Source organism: Mchenga conophoros, linkage group LG1 (assembly GCF_057382185.1).
Source record: "Mchenga conophoros isolate Kocher_MC1m ecotype Shallow Benthic linkage group LG1, M_conophoros_male_GT1.1, whole genome shotgun sequence".
Taxonomy (NCBI): domain Eukaryota; kingdom Metazoa; phylum Chordata; class Actinopteri; order Cichliformes; family Cichlidae; genus Mchenga; species Mchenga conophoros.
In genome coordinates, this window is record NC_140526.1 from 11,452,889 (window position 1) to 11,472,408 (window position 19,520).

Genomic DNA, 19,520 nt, shown 5'->3' on the forward strand with positions numbered 1-19,520 from the left:
ACGGTTTCAATTTGGTGTAGAAATGTCTCCCTGATTCTGAGAGCTTTTGAGAGCAGCGATGAGTGAAAGGTCCGGAACGAGGCCGGCGGCTCAGGGATGCCGATGTGCGGCCATAAACGGCGAAGAAGCCTCGTAGGATTGCGGGGGAGAGGTCTTTGGATGTCAGGGAGATTGTCCACAGTGTGGTTCTGAAGATTCAAAGATGCGCAGACCGATGCGCATTTGCGCTCTCGCGGTCACGGCTCGGTGATTAAAATGAAAGTAGCGCACAAAAGATTCCCGACGGCAAATGATGCAGTCGAAACATAAGTCTGTTATCAGCACCGGTCTATTTTTAATACCAAAAGAGGAACAGATGCTGGTAGGACACCGACGGCAGCAACGACAGGCTGCGCGTGCCCAGTGCGCTTATGACCGTGAACGAATACACAAAATCACATCCTATGTAGCTAATTGATGGTGTTGGCAACTCAGACAGTAATTATGTGCCTCTTTAGCCATTACAGTTTATTATTATTATTATTTCTATGAGATGACAGGTGCTCGTGTTCATAGTGTCTCATTAGAAATGGATGTTTGTCCCTCTCAGAGTTATTTCTATAACTGTTTTACAGTCTGAATCTAAATGATTCCCTAACTCTGTTCCACAACTCTTGCAAAATTAACGTCTCCTATAAAGTGACAGGTCAGTAGTCAAGTGCTTGCCATAACACGAGTATGAATAATTGATTTTTTATAAATAAGTTGAGGTGTATATGAAGATCAGCTGAAAGCAATTTAGTTTTTATCAGTGGTGTTTTTCCTGACCTTTATTCATTGCGCCTAAATACTGCCAGGTTTTAACGTGAGGAGATTATGGTGATGCTCTTGAGCTCACTGAGGTCATTTATAAATTATGTCATCACATCCCTAGCCTGGGTGCTCTGGAGCTGTATGTACCACATCCCCTTGAAAGTTCAACATGGCCTCCTGTAATCCTCTTCTATCCTTAATCTGCGCTGTCCCGCTGCATGGGCGACCTCCCGTGGTCAGTAGAGGTAAAGAGAAAAGTGTCAACTTGCATCCATTTTTGTAATTCCAAACACTTGTAGCAAATGGGGGAAACGCTTGAGGACTTCAAGCACTAACAACTGTAGCTATGTGTGGTAAATTATGTGTCCTTTATTTAGCTGAATATGATTTTCATTTTGAAATCCCTTCCTTTTTGTTTTGTTGCAGTGTGAATTGGGGATTGCAAATTGATTCTTCAATGTAAAAGCCTGCCCTTGGATATATGGCTACCCCTTCATGGGTGTTTTGTTGGAAAATGCCAATCTTTGCTCAATTGCAGAACAAACTTCCCTCCACTTTACAGCCCTCCCTCCAGTTTGTCCATGGAAGACCACATTTAAAAAGTAACCCCACCTGAAACTTCACAAAGCCCAATCAGCTATAGAAATGTCAGAGCAGACGGCACACCCTCTTTTGTTCAAAACCAATCAGAGTGGAAGTGTGGCATTTTGCCTGAGGGGAAAACTTACCCCTGGATGCGTTAATTACGCATCACTTAGCTGTTGCCAATGTGTTCACAACGGAGGATCCTCTTTTGGGTTTTTTACAACGACTGTCTTCATTCTTTGGTCAATCTAGTATGGAAAGTAGACAACAATGGCTTACCAGGCTGAAAAATGAACTTAGTAACAGTCCTCTGGTATCAAATGTGGCTTTTGGCTTTATCCTCATGGGACTAGAGAAGCTGGTGGAGCTGGAGTTTGAGTGTCCTTGCAGTCCTAAATGGAACGGATTGTTTTCATCAGCATTCTTCATCATTCCTGCCGTCATGGCCTTCACTTTGATGCTGATCATTCAAGGATGCAGATGTGATATGTGGTGCAGGAAAACTGTGTCCCTCTCCAGTTTTGTTCCCGCTATCGTGTGGCTGATTTTATTGTTCCTCGATGGCCAATACTTTGCTTGTGCTATGACAGACTGGGAGGGTAGATTTGTACTAGTTGACAAGGCAGCTCCACAGAAATGGTGTGAGCCAATTAGAGAGGGAGATGTCACCACACAAGAACTAATGCTCCGCTCACAACAGCTGTTTGTGTTTTCTCAGGTGAGTAGATTACTTTTTTGTTAATAAACCACTGCATATGATGAACACAATGAGAGCACTTATCTCTGAGTATGCACTCTATAGAACATATTAATTGCTGTTACATCTGTGAACATTCTTATAGCTTTGTTAATAGAGATTATTGACCAACATGATGCCTTTTATGTTGATATTTACTAAACAAAGTGGTGCTCCTCTGTACCCTAGGTTATAGGCATAGTCCTCCTCATTTTCATCTGTATGGGTCTCATAGTGTATGTAATCAGAGAAAGCTGCCAACAAGATGTGGAGATGCAGGATGCAAATGTAGCTGAGCTCACTGTGCTCAGGATGAGCTCTCTAAGGACCCGGACATCTTGAGGGGACACACACCGCCCACCACACCTGCCCTGCTGGCACGGATACTTGTAAATACTTGGAACAGACATTTACTATAAGTTTTTGTAACTGCTGTACCATTTGAGTATTTTCCTCATGGAAGCGGGATATACAGTGCCTTTGAATAGCCACTGATGCTGCCAAATGAAGCCTCATAAATATGCATATAATATCAATATTAGTGAAAACTCTTATTGTCCTGTAATGTATTGTGTGCGTGTGTGTGTGTGTGTGTGTGTGTGGGGGGGGGGGGGGGGGGTTGTTTTACCTAAACTTTGTGGTGTGTTTTGAGAAATATGGTTCTCTTTTCGTGTCTTGTCTGCAAAAGCTACATAAAGTAATGGATTAGTACATCGATCGCCAATTCAGCTGATTCATCTGTTTTATTAGACTACTTGATGACAAGGCAGGAGCCAGGAGGAAGAGAAACTGTTAAGCGTCGTTACTTTCAATAAAACGTCTCTTTGTTTTTTGAATTTTTGTCCTTAGTTAGCTAGTTCTTAACCCAAGTCTTATTTTACTGCACACGTATGTGCATTTAATTTTTAGCATGTTTGTTTTTGCCCTTAAAACTGATATTTCACTTTGTCATGTAATCAAGTTTTTAAATTTTTTTTTGTTTGTGTTTTTATCTTAACACAAGTGAAATCCACCAGGCAGCTAATATTGATCCGACTAACATTAGTTGACTTGTACTATTGTTTTTTTAATGTGTGATTGCTAAAAGAAGAATGTGAAAATTTCACTTCTCTAAACTGAAACTTCACTTCTTGTTTTCCCTCCTGTAGCAAAAGATGTTAGACCCCCGTTATGTTTACTTTTTGGTAACAGTAAAAATTCAGACTTAAGTGAAATTCTTAATGTTTCACCTGTTTCCCATTTACATACTTTCTATAACAATACTTCCTGTATGTTTTTTAATCTTTTTGTAATAAAAAATTTATTTATTGAAGTAAAATACTCTGTATGGTCATTTGTCATAGCCCTTATAAACCTGCGGTCTTGAGAATTTGAGTTGTCTTTCAGTTTGATTGGCTCTTGAAGATAAAACGTAGCATCTCTCGAGCTTGCATTACAAAAATTATGTAGTGCTAGATAAAATATATTATTTGAATTAAAAAATGCTGTTGTAAAATTACTCTTTAGGACTTTAGGAAATGGCAAATGGTGTAGCTGTTTGTTATGAAACCTCACCTACAAGAGCAGTGCCGTGATGCACTGGTTAGTACTGCAAGAACTTTTCTGGTTCACTGGGGCCTTTCTGTGCATAGTTTGCATGTTCTCCTCTGAGCCTGTGTGGGCTCCCTCCAGGTGCAGCTTCCTCCCATGATCCAAAGTCATGCTTGTTAGGTTAATTGGTGATTAAATTGGCTATAGATGTGATTGTAAGGTTGTTTGTCTCTAAGCGCTTACCCTGGGTACACCCTGGTGACTTGTCAAGGGTGTACCCTGCCTTCGCAATATGTAAGCTAGGATAGGCTCCAACATCCCTTCAACTTGAAGTGATGATTTCCTTAACATGCATCCATGTTCAGAAAATGGATGCATGCGTGTTTTTCCAGATATTCCCATTAGTAATAGTTGTAGTGTGCATAGGATTCCAGACCACAGCAGGGGAAAACACTGCAATTAAGAAAACCTTTCAAAGATAGCTGAACAGAGTGAAGTCACATGGAGTCACTAAACTCGTAAAGTCAGATGATTAGAAGAAAATGAGAGCAGATTCTCCACAGCACAGAAATTAATGAACAGTACAAATATGCTTTGGTCACACTTTTATTTAATTCTATTTCAAAGATGAACACAATCACTTCACAGACTTTTTTGTGCAGTTCATAGAATTTGTCTTTTAACTCCATTTGTAAAGCAAAGTGAGACCATGCAGACCCCATGCTTCGCTTAATTTTAATAACCTCAGAGACAAATGCACGAAAAAAATCTTCATTTCCACCACCATCAACATCCACTGTGATTACATTGTAACGTGGAGACGTTTTACTGATGTACCAGCTGTCTGCATTCCAAATCACTGTCACATTGTGTCCCTGCAAATGGAGCTCTTCAACAAGTACTCTCATGTTCACCCAGTGGCTTCCATCATGTGGAAATACCAGAATTTTTCCAGAATGTGCGACAGGAATAAAAACAGTCAAAAAAGAGAGGATGGAAGCCAGTGACAAAAACATCTTCAAATCTTCATAAGCGCTGTGTTCTGAAATAGAAACAGAGGTGAAAAACAGGACACACATATCAGAGAGTTGTTACAATGATATCACAGCAAATGTGTGCACAGTGGCCAATGATATATCAGGATAACAGAGAGCTGCAGTGATTTTATATTCAATTGTCTCTTTATTTGCATGAGAAAATTCCTTCTGACAGCCCTCACGTGTATGTAGCACATGGAGCCCTCTCAGGAAATTAGAGTGCTGTGTGGTGCCAAGAGCTCTGCGTGCATTCTGTGTCAGATCCCAGTGTCCCTGAACAGAAATTATTTTGTAAGCGTGACTATGTTTGGCATCTTCCTCTTAAGAAATTAAGTAATCTCTGCATGTTTAACAGATCAAATGCATCTGTTTTCTTATATATTTTAAAATGTTTGGATTTAGTTTAGGAGATTTATAATCTCGCCACTACCTGTCATGGCACTATCTGGCAGTGGAGCACAAAAAAAAGAAAAAAAAGAAAACACACACACAAAACAAAACAAAAAAAACTGGTAAGGGTAGTTTTCCACACTTTCTTTTGTGTCAAACCAAAAACAAAAGCTATAAATGTTATGGTTACATCACAAACTTAGTTGGCATGTCAACAAAGAAGTCTCTTTAAAGTGCTGTGACCCAGATAAAAGCACTGAATGCAAGTCATTGAAGATGACTGATGATTTTTTGGTTTCAGATGTTCCTGTTTAACCAGATAAGTATGCAATGAGCCAGAGATACAGTGTTCTGAACTGAAAAAAAGACTTACAGTAGCTATGTAGATATGGTTAGGTATTTTTGTCTCTCTCACAGCAAGTGAACAGTGTCTCATAAAACCCAATGGGCCCATGTGCACTAGAACCCCCAGTACATGCATGTAAAGGAATCACTTAAAAAGTGATTCCTTTACATGCATGTCTCTAAAAATGACACTGAAATATTGACAAAGATTGAAGAATTTAGATAGCAGATTAACCAACAAAGCATATAAAAAAGGGTAACTGTTGACACTTGTCAAGCATATCTTAGCAATGACAGTTGTGTGAACACACACATACAGACACTCACTAAAATGTTCTCGGCAGTTAGTGCTGTGCGTTTGATATATAATGCGAGTCATGCTGCATGTGTTATATAAACCTACTCAATTAGTACAACAAAAAACAAACACAGCCAAATAATAGCATGAATAACAACTTAACTTACAGTTAAATGCTCTTAGTTTTGTTGTACGTCTCCTTCAAACTGACAAGGCACAGTTGGAGTGGGTTAAGTTGAAACAAGTGAAGGTGGAAGAAAAAAACAAGACTTTCTGTTTTTTTTTGTTTTGTCTTTTTTGTCTTTTTTTGGCCGCACCCCTGCAGTTGTGCAAAGCCTGTGACGGTTAAGTTCTTGTCTGTTTAAAAGGAAGTTGCATTTTGGACATTTCAACCCAAAATATATTATATTAATAACTATGCTGATCTGAAACGATGAGATTTTAACCAGTCTGCAAAATATTAACACATTAACACTAAAAAATAAACAATTATCTCTAAAATGACTATCTTGAATTTGGCTCTAGAATAAAAGGCAGGCACTGATCCAAGAATTATGTGTTCATATAGACCTGTGCACGGTTGTAAATAGAGACTCTTCCACTTGTGAAGCATGTTTATTGTATTCAATAAGTCACGCTTATAAAGTCAAAAAGGTCATTATCACTATGTCTAACCACTTAGCCTGAGCGCAATCTATCAAATCACCAACCCATCTATCCAATTAACTTTAATCAGCTTTAACTTTAATAAGAATGGGTATAAGCGCTTCAGTTTCAATTTAACAAGCCTTACTGCGTGACAACAGCCTTGCAGTTACTACAAGCGTTCCACTAAGCTTTGCACAAGTTTCATACAGCACTTCTTCTTTTTAAACTTACTTGAAATTCGTCTTGGTTAGAAAACTATGAATTGGTGCATTACCGCCACCAGCTGTGGGAAAACAAACCCGACTCAAAAACATTTGAGTCGGGTACTGATACTGAATACTCGGTAATACTCAGTAATGTAATTTCTTTAGTTCTTTTGCAAAATATATAAGGTCATATAATTATTTAAGAAATAATTAATTTTTTTATTCTTCTGATCAGTGTTCTCGCCTTGGCCGTAGTGATTACATTTTCCTATGTTGCGCTTTCTTTGTGTCACTAATGCATTGTGTAATCCAAACCCGAGTCTCACTTTATTGTTTAGCTTTATTGTTACTATTCTTCCGCGATTCGATGTTTTCATACTGAAGCTGATAGGCTTCATGTGTGTGCACACTCCTGACCAGTGCTGGGATCGTTACTCATAAAAAGTAAAGCGTTACATATTGCTCCTTATTTGTACACACACACAAACGCGCACAGAGAGAGGGAGAGAGACACGCTTTCTTTACTGATTGCATGACCACAAAACCGACAACACAAAGCTGAATACCAGCCTAAAGAAACCTCAAAGCTACTATTAAAAAGACGTAGAAATGGAGGCTACAGAGTGCTCCTTACTACCTTTGTTGCCTGTTGAAGATCTTCGCTAGTTCTGAGCCAGCATGCTGTCACTGCAGATGCTTGGAACGAGCCGATGTTGTGTTGACAATCTAATACAAGTGTTTTATGTCGTCCTGTTGCTCTTAATAATCACGTGCTTGTCCTTTAACTAAAAATGAAACATATTGTCCAAACCTCCACTCCTCAAAAGTTGTAGACTACTCCACCCATGGACATACATTTATGTATGTCTATGGCTCCACCATTTCCTCCTCCCTACACAGGAACCAAAATCATAGTGTCAACGGGCAGGAAGAAGACACGTTTTGTGCTTTTTGTTGCACTTTTTATTCGCTCGGCGTACTGAATAATCATTGTAACCAAAGTAAGGCCTAAATGTTACCCGATGTGATTACCGAATTTAGTACTGTAACGCGTCACGTTAATGAGTTATGACAAAAATGCAATGTGACGAGAGGAATGCGTTACTCTGCAATGTGACATGACCGGTCTTGATTCAATTTTAAGTTACATTTACACCGACATTTTTTGTATTTCAACTGAATGCTGCATTCGATTAAAGTAAAACTGACAACCATTCAGTTGTTCATTCATTGATTCATTTTCTCTTAAGACTAAAAACACGCGTGTCCAGAGCATTATGCCAGTGCCATTCTGTCATTCTTGGCATTAATAAGCGACTGATCTGACAGCGTTTACAAATTAAATAGAACATTTTCTGTAATTCAAATGGGATCATTACTCAGATTTGCCTGGCATGAGATTATCATTTAAAGTCCCATCAACGGAGAATTCCTCTCAAATCTCTTCATTAAGAAGATATGTATTGTTTGTCAAACATAGAGGCAGTTGTTTTCCCTTTTAAACAAAGGCAAAATATAACAAAACTACATATTCAAGTAAAGATACAAAATGGATTTTTTTTCATTGATTATGTTTATCTTGTTAGAGTTAATCCACTCAGAATTATTTTGAAACACAGACTTTTAATAATGATGAAGTTTTTTTTATAACAACCTCATATGAATGAGGTACTCAAACAAGAATGAGAAGTTAAAACGACACAATGCATTATCAAATCCATCTGTGCACTGATCATTAGTCATGTTTCACTTTACGTTTACACATCCCAGTGTATATACACCTAATAAGGTAGAAAGTGGTTAAAAGCACAAGCAGCATAGCTCCAGCCAGGAACAAAACTACATCTACAGAGTGGTAGGAGTACCAGGGCATTCTGTAGGACTGTGCTTTCAGGTGAGCTGCTCCTTTGTGCCTCATGACAAACTCTATCCAGAAGAGGGCGTTATCCAGTGGCTTTACTGGCTTATCTCTGTGTAGCCTAGAAAGTCTCTGCATGTTCGCCCTGTACGAGGGATCACTCAGGACTTCCTCTATGGCCTTCAGGAAGTTGTAGTCTTTGTCCACTGTAGCTAATGTAAGTATTTTGCCTCCTCCTCTCTCTTTCAGACGTAGCAGGTTGTCATGTTGGTCAAAAAACACAGGTATACCCACAAATGGGACTCCATGATAAATAGCTTCTTGGACTCCATTTGTTCCTCCATGTGCCACAAACAGTTTTATTTTTGGATGTCCTAAAAGGTCATTCTGTGGCATCCAGTCCACCAGTAAAGTGTTATTACCCAGATTGGCTGGTCTGTCACCTTTATACTTCCAGATGACTTTCTGTGGTAGTTTAGCAAAAGCTGCAGCGATCTCATTTGCCATGTCAGAAGGAAGTTCAGTCACAAATGTTCCCAGAGACATGAGGATGAAGCCATGGTCTCCAGAACTCTGCACAAAGTCCTCCAAGTGCTGAGGCAGAGGTTTAGCAGGTTTGCACTGGAACCCTCCGATATAAACAACATTAGGCATTGTGGGCCGTGGGTACTCAAACACAAAGTCCACTCTCATCAGCCAAATGTCTGCAGCAATCATTAACTCATTAAAATCATGACCAGGCCCAAGATATTTGTCAGTTAATTTCTGGTATACTAGTCTAACTAAGAGGTCATTTTGTATTTGGGTTATAATGTGCAAAAGCATGTTTGTAACTCTCTGCAAAAAGGTCATCTTGTCAGTATTCCCTGCTCCTGTTATAGGAATATAAGACAATGGTGAAGGAGCTATGGAAAAATGTGACTCTGCAGCTATAAGCCAGCGAACATTATAAACCAAAGGAAGGTTCAAATATTTGGCCAGAATGATGGCACCACCCCAGCAGGGGTCAGCAAGTAGCAGGTCAAACTTGCTGTCTTTCATTTTTCTCATCAACTCACTGTCATCCATCATTGCTGTTACTACTGCACCTACGCCTTTGTGGGCATCAATAAATGTGCCAAACATTCCCACACTCATGTGGAGAAAACTAATCAAGGGGAGGGCTCCTCGTTCAAATTCTATGATCTCAGCTACAATCCTTGTGATGAATGTCTGATCCAAGGTGTTTTCCACTGGAACTGTAAAGGCACTGTAATAAGATGAGTTATCTTTTATGTACCAGCTTTTACTAGAACGCAGAATGGTGATATTGTGTCCTCTAGAGTGCAAAGCCTTTAGTAGAATTTCCATGTTTATCCAGTGGCTGCCTTCAGAAGGATAGACCAAGATGTTGCCTCCTTCACAGGCTTTGGGAATTAGGATGAGCAGCAGGAAAGCAGTGCAGCAGCAGACGACCCTCATCTGAAATTCAAAATCAACTTACTGGCATAAAGAAGGTCATTTGTAAAATCAGAGTGTAAATGTAGTGATATGTTACCCTACCTACCTAAAAATAAAGATAGCTAGACAGGGATGTTCTCACACAATTTGCAAACACTATCTGCAAGTTCGAATTAAGTTTTCAAACAGAAAAACAGATTATAATGTCCTAATCTTTTTTAAAAAATGTTTGAAAAATTCTAACTGTGCCTCTATAGGTTCTCTGGGTACAACAAAGGGCTTATTTTGAAATTCTAGATTGGCTGTAGGTGAGAATGTGAGTGTGAATGTTTATCTGTCTCTCTGTGTTATCTCTGTGGGTAGACTATATGCCCAGTGTGTATTCCTGGTCTCATTCAAATTCAAGTGTAGTAGAAGCCCCAACCCAAAAAAGGCCAAAAAAATGTCAAAAAATAAAGAAAAATTTAACTTTAAATCCGTGTCCAAACAATTTTATTGCTAGGCATTGTAAAACGGTTGTTAATAATTGTTTAAGATGTTTTAGAGAGCATTTTCCTACCTTTAAAATGAACATTCCAAGAAATAAAAAATAAAATCTATATTTTTTAAATTGCTGCTAAAAACATGGTATGCTTTCACTTTATTATAGCAAATGTTACTTTTTTTTTTTACTTTTTAACAACAGAATACTATTTGTATTGAAAGTCAGTCCCCCACATAAAAGGGTTAATATGTTTAAATGTATGCATAGTGCTGCATTTAAACAGTTTATTGAGTCTGAAAGCTTTTCTACTTACTGTAATATGAATAGTTTCTTTATCCAGCAAAGGTCACGGTGATAAGAGAACTGTTGTTCAAAGCACCAGTATGTTGAACGTGACATGTGTGTATTTGTACTCTCCAGAGGGGAGGAGCTGAGCCACCATGCAAAAGGCACTATTGCCCATTGCCTCAGTAGACCCTTGTAAGGCAAAGTGCATAACGGTATCAATCTGTGTGCAAAGAGCAGTGATACGATAATGAGGTTATACATTGACTGAATCATTACAATGAAATTTAGATGTGACTATGTGTGTTTTGTTCTCTAACTCTTGATCACAGTTACCCCATTTTTAAAAAATATTACCCAAAACTCCTTATAAGAAGACAATAAATTCATCTCCTTATTTATTAGCAATGAATAATGGAATACAGAACAAGCAACACATGAGATGCCATTTCAGTTCTGATTAAAATTAATGTGGCTTTATTTCACTGAACACAAAAAGAACTTGTCGGTGTGCTGGTGGCATTTTATGGACTAATCCTTCTTTTCTTCATTCAAATGCAACTGGTGACTGCGATGCTGTACAGCTATAGTTAGAATGTGTTGGAGAAGTAGCAAATTGGAAAGACGCAACTGCATTTTATGCCACTATTATGTTTTATGATGGTAATCAAATGGAGCCTCTCAGAAAACCAAGTAGTGTTTTGGTGCCGCCAGCTCCGCACACATTTCGTCTCTCTGAGCCGAAATTATTTTAGAACAACAAATTTATCATACCACTACTTCAGCCCACGAAGACAGGCTTAACCCACAATCCCATTAGGCTAGATGATAACAGCTGACATCAATTCCTCCCCATTGCCATACCAAGTATCTTTCTAATGATCTTACTGATAATTACACATAGGTTGTTCTATTCAAGCTGATTTATCTTGCCTACAGTTTCTGGCACATGTGCTGACCACTTTACAGCCCACCACCTTCCCAGCTGTTTCTTTTCATGCCTTCTAACTTGATCAGGGTCACATCTGTTGTTGATACCTGTTCCATCTCCCTGCCTCAGGCTTTCCATGTTTCTACATGGAGGGGCAGGTAGGTCAGAGCACAACAGAACCACAACACTTCACATTAATTACTGCAGTGTGAAATGTTCTTTTGACTACAGTGAATCTGACTTAAATGTATTTATTACACAAAAAATAAACCTTTGGGTCCTTCCTATAACGAAACACATTTCTATCTGTACAATGGATTAGATTCAGTAAGCCAAACAGCAGTAACAGACGATGGCAGGTGAGTGCACTGGTGAGTTTGCATTAAAAAAAAAGCTCAATTTTGTGGTTTAGCCATGAATAATTTTAAGTGTTTTATTTATTATTAAATTTGCTGAAATATCATAAGAAAATGAAATGATGATATAAAATTGAAAAAGTTAAGAAAATCCTTACTTTCTGATTACTCATATTTCTTTTTATTTGTACATAATGCAGTGTTTCATCACATTACAAGATAAACAACAGTTAAAAGCACAAGCAGCATGATTCCAACTAGAAACAAAACTATATCTACAAAGTGGTAAGAACACCAGGGTATGTTAGGACTCTGCTTTCAGGTAAAACTATATCCAGAAGACTGAGCTATCCAGTGGCTTTCTTGTATTCTTATCTTGTAGCCTTGTAAATCTCTCCATGTTATCCTTTAAGAGGGTTTAAAGTAGTTTTGCTCAAGCATCAAAGAAAGCAGTAGGTAACCAAACTCAGGAGATATTTTAAATTCCCAGAGGTGAGCAGTTTATTTACAGTGATCCCTATGATATGTGGAACTTTGGGGGATTTTTTTGGTTTAACTCATGAATGCATATGAAATGGAATTTAAATTGCACTAATATCAGTTTTTGTTCTGCCTTTATTCAGCTTAAGACAAAATGGTGCCTTACAGTATGGATTAATCCTTCTTGTCTTTACTCATTGAGTGATGAGAGAAAATGAGCCTTTCCGAAACTGACAAATACAACTTGTTATTGCAATACTGTTGAGCTGAGGTTAGAATAAATTGCAGAAGACGCAAAAAAGAAAGATGCAGCTGCATTTTATATCATAATTATGGCTAATGATCATTTACAAAAAAGCTGAACATGGCATTAGTTCAGGCAAACCAGGAAGTCAAGATCAGCCCACGACCCCACTAAAATACCTCACGTTATCACTCACGTTTCACTTTATATTTACACACTGCAGCGTATAAACATTTAATAAAGAAAAAAACTGCTAAAAGCACAAGCAGCATAGTTCCAGCCAGGAACAAAACTACATCTACAGAGTGGTAGGAATACCAGGGCATTCTGTAGGACTGTGCTTTCAGGTGAGCTGCTCCTTTGTGCCTCATGACAAACTCTATCCAGAAGAGGGCGTTATCCAGTGGCTTTACTGGCTTATCTCTGTGTAGCCTGGAAAGTCTCTGCATGTTCGCCCTGTACGAGGGATCACTCAGGACTTCCTCTATGGCCTTCAGGAAGTTGTTGTCTTTGTCCACTGTAGTTAATGTAAGTATCTTAGCGCCCCCCCTCTCTTTCAGACGTAGCAGGTTGTCATATTGATCAAAAAAAAAGGATATGCCCACAACTGGGACTCCATGATAAATAGCTTCTTGGACTCCATTTGTTCCTCCATGTGCCACAAACAGTTTTATTTTTGGATGTCCCAAAAGGTCATTCTGTGGCATCCAGTCCACCAGTAAAGTGTTATTACCCAGATTGGCTGGTCTGTCACCTTTATACTTCCAGATGACTTTCTGTGGTAGTTTAGCAAAAGCTGCAGCGATCTCATTTGCCATGTCAGAAGGAAGTTCAGTCACAAATGTTCCCAGAGACATGAGGATGAAGCCATAGTCTCCAGAACTCTGCACAAAGTCCTCCAAGTGCTGAGGCAGAGGTTTAGCAGGTTTGCACTGGAACCCTCCAATATAAACAACATTAGGCATTGTGGGCCGTGGGTACTCAAACACAAAGTCCACTCTCATCAGCCAAATGTCTGCATCAGTCATTAACTCATTAAAATCATGACCAGGCCCAAGATATTTGTCAGCTGTTTTCTGGTATACTAGTTTAAACGCCAGGCTGTCCTGTGTTTGAGTTATGATGTGTAAAAGCATGTTTTTAACTCTCTGAAAAAAGGTCATCTCGACAGTATTGCCAGTTCCAGTCACAGGAATGTAAGATAATGGTGATGGAGCTATGGAAAAATGAGCCTCTGTACCTAATACCCAGCGAACATTATAAACCAAAGGAAGGTTCAAATATTTGGCCACAATGACTCCACCACCCCAGCAGGGGTCAGCAAGCAACAGGTCAAACTTGCTATCTTTTAGTTTTCTTATCAAGTCATTGTCATCTAGTATTGCAGATACAAAATTAGCTACAGCTTTATGAACATCAAGAATTAAGCTGATCATCCCTCCACTCATTTGAAGAAAACTCGTCAAGGGGAGGGCCCCTCGTTCAAATTGTATGGAGTCAGACACAAGTCTTGTGATGAACTTCTGATCCAAGAGATTCTCCACTAGAACTGTAATGGTATTATAGGATGAGTCATCTTTTATGTACCAGCTGTTGCTGGGACGTAAAACAGTGATGTTGTGTCCTCTGGAGTGTAAAGCTTTTAGTAGAATGTTCATGTTTACCCAGTGGCTGCCTTCAGAGGGAAAGACTAAAATGTTGCCTCCTTCACAGGCTGTGGGAATAAGGATGAGCAGCAGGAAAGCAGTACAGCAGCAGAACACCCTCATCTGAAAAAACACAAACAAACAAAAAAGTTACCGGCATGACTTCTGTCACGAAATTAATATATTGTAATATGTTTCTTTCATTTTTTTAGCAGTGGAAATGCACTGTTTTGATTTCAAATAGCGTCTTCGGGTTTTTTTCTTCTCTAATTCAGTTGCAATTTCATTCCATCGTTAAAGAGACAATATTACTTCCTCATTTTTCACCATTGTAAACTTCGAAAGTCAGTGTGCTTGACAAAAATGCATCGCATTAAAAATATTTATTGAGGATGACCAGTCGTTAAAACAGACTAACATTTACGGTGTTTCGTAATTATCATTATTTTAATTAATGCGGTCTGTTAGTTATTAAGTTTAAATGTGATTCCCAGACTATCCGCGTTCTGAGCACCATTTTCCGCAAAGTTAACTTGTACATTTCAGCAACATTCCTCAACCGACATAAAACCAGCCACATTCACCCAGGTTTTCTACTCACTGTGATCACTATCGTTTCTTTCACCTGGAAAGGTCACAGTGTTAAGAGGGCTGATTTGTATAGCGCAAAACCGACTTGTGTCAAGCCAGCCTCCAATTCGAGACTTGCAGCCAAGCCAGCCTCCAGTTTGTTTTCTTTTCCCTGTGTATTCAAAGCAAGGGCGTAGATTTGGCATGGACGGAAGGGACATGTCCCCACCAATATCCAGTGATGATTGAATTGTCCCCACCAATAATTTGATCTCTTCGAGTAAATAAAAAGAAAACCGGTAGAAAGAAAAAACGATCTGTCAACGTCTCATTCACCCAGCGGTGCAGAAAAAGTTAAATTACGCTCGCTACTGGAGTCCTACGTCACGTGACAAATATGGCCAATGTGATTGGCTGTGCCTTTCAGGGAGCTCTGTTTAATTTTAGCAGCAGCAAGCCTGCGCAGTGTTAACAACTTAGCGACTTTGTCTCTATATTTTGGGAGTTTTTAGACCCCCTTAGCGACTTTTTTCTAAAAAGCGACTAGCGACAAATCTGGCGACTTTTCCTGGTATTATTGGAGACTTATTTATGACGACTTTTTGACGTGAAAACGCGTATCGCTCTTACTCTCAATAAGCAGCGGTACTGCCGTGGGCACCTCACCCGTGCCAAGGCGCTCACAGGCGGAGGATAGTCCTTCCCCAGCTGCTATCAGGGCAGAAGACGTTAACACCTATGCGTCCAAACTGCAAATCCGCTGCTCCTGCACTGACTGTAAGGCAGTCAGTTCTCCTTTTACTGTTATGCTGTTTTGTGGATCACAAGGTTTAAAACTACTTATAACCACACACTCACACACACGGAAGTAAATAAAAGGGGGAAAAACAGCGGCCGACAGCGCTGTAAACAACTCTGCAGCTAAACAGGAAGCCCCAACGACCCGGGGACTAGAGCAGAGAGCCTCGGTGTTCTCCACAAAAACTCACAAAGCTTAAGAGTAGGCCACTAACTCAAATCGCAATTTGAGCAGAGCTTTTACGTGGAGTAGCAAGGTTAAGTTAATTTCCCGTATATACAGTCACATTAACACAGAGCGTTTCTACTTACTGCTGGACGTTTGGTTTCTCCACACAAGAAATGTAAAGAGCCTGTTTTCCAGAGCGCCAATGAACGAAATCTGTTCAATTAATGTTGCTATGCAGGATAGAGAAGAACTGAATCACAATCCAGGATGCACGTTGAAGCCTGGAAGGCAGGAAGTAATAACCCTATCTATCTGTGTTCAAAGGTGACGGGGATACTTGGAAAGCAAAGGTGTGTTTATGTATTCTGGATCAAAGTTAGTGCGTCATTTATGAATTAACTGAAATTGTACACTTTCATTTTCACTGAATAAGGAATTAAATTCCAGTGTTTTGTCAGCACAGTCTGTAGGCGTTAATCCTTGTTGTCTTCAGATGTAGTGTTGGTGTGTTTTATGAAAAATAATCTGCATAATCTGGAAAGATGTTTTTATACTTTACATGCTATTAAGCATTAGTTATGCAGATTCTTTTTGTTATACATTTAAAGGTTTATATTGAAGCTGCATTTCTTAATGGATAAGTCATTCTGTATTCATTTTGTAATTTTGTTTGAATGATTCTTAATTCTTAGCTTTATATTTGTTTCTGTGTAATGTCATGTAAATGTTATGCGACCTTAATGAGGTTTGATCGTTTCTAAATTTGCAACCATTCTAAATTTATTGGTTTATAATATATAAGACTTTCATATGTCGATATATAGCCTATGTAGTAGTGATGGGATTTTCAGCTCTTTTTAGAGAACCGGCTCTTTCGGCTCGGCTCACTAAAAAGACCCAGCTCTTTCAGCTCCGAACCGGCTCTTCAGGTTGTTTTGTTGCTTTAATTAATTTATTATTAACAATAATATAAAATTATGCACAAAAGGAATTACTAATGTAAAAAAAAAGTACAAAATTGACGTACAAATTGTACATCTTTGTGCAGAATCTGTGTACCTGCTCTCATTTACTGTTTTAGCTGTTTGGTGGTTCTTGAAATTTTGTGAGGTTTAACCTGAGATTCTGGCGTTTCGGGCATATTATATTATATGCCCAAAACATATTATATTATATTATATTAAAAAATCGATTCAGGATTTTAATGAATCGATATCACGTTATCCAAGCCAGAATCGATTTTAATCGATAAATCGATTATCAAAACCCACCCCTAGTGGGTTTCGCGAACACCACCGTCTGTGAGGAGCCCAGTACCTCCTACACACACACACACACACACACACACACACACACACACACACATACAGGAGGCAGTGAGGAGTAGAAGGAGGTTGTTGCTACGCCTGTGTCGTGAAACCAGGGCTCATTGTGTGTGCGTCTGGAGCAGCTACGGGGGAAACACATGGGACAACCGACCAGTTTGGGGCCATGGTTTATTCAACGTGTATTTTCAGTGTGGTTTAACTTGCTAATCTGATCTGAAATACTTTCCTTGAATGTGCCTTAATTTCACCTCTTTTTTCTTTCTTCTTTTCTTAGCTTACTGAAAATGTTGGCGACCAAAGGCCAGATCCAGGGATGTGTGCTGCTTGTGCTACTGGCGTTATGTGGGCAAACTGCTCGCTGTCAACATCGATACAAAGGTAAAGTGCAATCCCAGGGTTGTGTGCTGCTTGTGGTACTCGCTTTATGTGGACAAACTGCTTGCTGTCAACATCAATACAAAGATAACAAAAGAATAGCCTAGTGTAACGTAGTGTTTTATGTTTTTTTTTTTTTCTAGAATAATTAAAATGTTACTATCATTTCCCCAACCCCGCAGGCTCTGCGACCCGTGAAGAACTGAGACTCCTTCTGGTCGGTAAAACAGGATCGGGAAAGAGTGCATCCAGAAACACCATCCTGGGGGATGCGAACGCTTTCAAAGAAGACGTTTCGCCTGAGTCTGTCATCGACGGCTGTCTCAGAAAAGAGGCAGAGGGCGAAGGCGGTAGAAATATCGCTGTGATCGACACTCTGGGGCTGTCTTTTGGATGAAATGGTGGATTTCAATGGAGGAAACCACTACACCAACGAGATGTATAAGGCGGCCCAGAAGAAGCTCGAAGGAGAAAGGCTGAAGAGGAGAAAGGAGGAAGAACAAAGAAAAAGGGAAGAAGAGGAGAGGATCGAATTGAAGGAGCGGTGTGAATTCTTCCGCCTCGCTTCCCTGGGATTATTTGGCACAGGAGCGTACTTTACATCTTATGTTTTCATGGGGCTTGGTGGAGCCCTTGGATATTCTCAGTTAAAGACGCCGAGCTTGACGGTTGGGCGTCTTCTTTACTCGTCGATACCGTGAAAACTGCGTAGGTGTATCACCTACTCAACCTAGTGATCAACGAGTACCGCACCGAAGCATGCAACGGGTGCAAGACCAATCACCCCAGCCAGAGACAACACGAGTGTCTGTGAGTCTTGGTGTCAGGGTCCCTGTGCCTACCCGGCCGGCTCAGTATGGCTACATATGTTTTTCATTTTGTTCCTGCTCTCTCCCTTCCTCTCTTTCCCTCCTCCCTCTGCCAGGGCGGAGCTCACCTGTGGGCTTCTGCCCTTGGTCCACACACCCGGTCGCCATCACGCACCTGTGGCTCATTACGAGAGTGTTCCAGCTCCTTTATAAGACGGCAGCTCTGTGTTTCTCGTCGCTGGACCGTTGCCGACCCGCCTTCCCTGGACCAACCCCTGTGTTTCCTGAGTGATTGAGTGTGCGAGGAGTGGAGTACGTCATCGTGTTTTCTGTGGAGTGTGGAGAGGAGCGTGAGGAGTGGACGGAGTGCGTGTGGACTTTCAGCGTCTTTTCCCTTTGTGTGTGGACCCCCGGAGCCCGGCTTCCCCCTCACCTCTGTAAATAGATCACCTGGTGTGCTGTAATAAAGATTCTTGTGTTTCCCAACTCAGAGCCTGTGCGTGTGTCCGTTCCATCCCGCTGTGACACTTGGAGGATGACTTTTACGCTGAACATTATTACAGCATCAGGAAAAGACTCCTCACGCCGCGTTTCATTCCTTCCATTCAACGTCTCCTGATCATGTATTCACAACCACCGAAGGCGCTGTACAGCACCGAGCACCTGAAACACGGACAGTTTGTTGATATTGTAATCAAAAATACAGCCCCAGGGGGGGAGGGGGGCATTTTAAAAACGCACCCTCCCTATTGCGCATGTCCCTAAAAGGTATGGCCTTCCAGATTGCCTCAGTTGTATCATATGTGTAATTTCAAATAAAATAAAATAAAACTCAGAAGCGTCTGTGTGTTGTATTCTTCTTTTTCTTGTTCTTCATCTTGTTCTTCATCTTGCCTGAGCATTTCAAAGGTTACTGTGTCTGATGTGGGCCTGTCTGATCATTACTGTGTTTTCTTTGAAAGTAAAATCTCAGCCCACACAAATATATCAACAACAGTGATCACAAAACGGTGTATAACTGAACACAGTAGTGCAATTTTTAACCAGGTCTTCCCATTAACACCTGACCTGTCCAGAGGTTCAGTCAATGAGCTCGTCAATAGCTTTAATGCTAACATGTTAAATGTAATGGACACTATTGCTCCCATTAAGGTGAAGGTTATCTCTGGAAGGAAAAAGT

General features: G+C 40.0%; 2 protein-coding genes and 2 pseudogenes across 6 annotated transcripts; 2 read left to right on the forward strand and 2 right to left on the reverse strand.

Annotated features, from left to right (window-relative positions):
• The first annotated feature begins 10 nt into the window (after nucleotides 1–10).
• Nucleotides 11–2,704, forward strand: LOC146582939 (calcium homeostasis modulator protein 6). The gene is made up of 3 exons (XM_085259611.1): nucleotides 11–1,037; nucleotides 1,219–2,095; nucleotides 2,303–2,704. The coding sequence occupies exons 2-3, from the start codon at nucleotides 1,631–1,633 to the stop codon at nucleotides 2,453–2,455; spliced, it is 618 nt and encodes a 205-aa protein (XP_085115737.1). The 5' UTR covers nucleotides 11–1,037; nucleotides 1,219–1,630; the 3' UTR covers nucleotides 2,456–2,704.
• Nucleotides 2,705–7,162: 4,458 nt separating this feature from the next.
• Nucleotides 7,163–10,746, reverse strand: LOC146582940 (UDP-glucuronosyltransferase 2C1 pseudogene; annotated as a pseudogene). The gene is made up of 2 exons (XR_014890025.1): nucleotides 10,663–10,746; nucleotides 7,163–9,886 (listed from the first exon to the last, which is right to left on the reverse strand). The product of XR_014890025.1 is annotated as a UDP-glucuronosyltransferase 2C1 pseudogene (transcript).
• Nucleotides 10,747–12,091: 1,345 nt separating this feature from the next.
• LOC146582941 (UDP-glucuronosyltransferase 2C1 pseudogene) lies at nucleotides 12,092–16,135 on the reverse strand (annotated as a pseudogene). Of its 2 annotated transcripts, none has more exons than XR_014890042.1 (2): nucleotides 15,972–16,135; nucleotides 12,092–14,414 (listed from the first exon to the last, which is right to left on the reverse strand). The product of XR_014890042.1 is annotated as a UDP-glucuronosyltransferase 2C1 pseudogene, transcript variant X1 (transcript). The 2 variants fall into 2 exon arrangements; XR_014890053.1 differs by lacking the exon at nucleotides 15,972–16,135 and adding an exon at nucleotides 15,492–15,628.
• Nucleotides 15,299–19,169, forward strand: LOC146582942 (GTPase IMAP family member 2-like). Of its 2 annotated transcripts, XR_014890062.1 has the most exons (4): nucleotides 15,299–16,178; nucleotides 17,431–17,534; nucleotides 17,714–18,341; nucleotides 18,457–19,169. XR_014890062.1 is itself a non-coding variant. In XM_085258244.1 (3 exons), exons 1-3 carry the CDS (start codon nucleotides 16,096–16,098, stop codon nucleotides 17,926–17,928), a joined length of 402 nt encoding a protein of 133 aa, XP_085114370.1. In that variant the 5' UTR covers nucleotides 15,299–16,095; the 3' UTR covers nucleotides 17,929–19,169. The 2 variants fall into 2 exon arrangements, 1 of the variants encoding a protein (XP_085114370.1); XM_085258244.1 differs by having other exon boundaries at nucleotides 17,714–19,169.
• The last annotated feature ends 351 nt before the right edge of the window (nucleotides 19,170–19,520 follow it).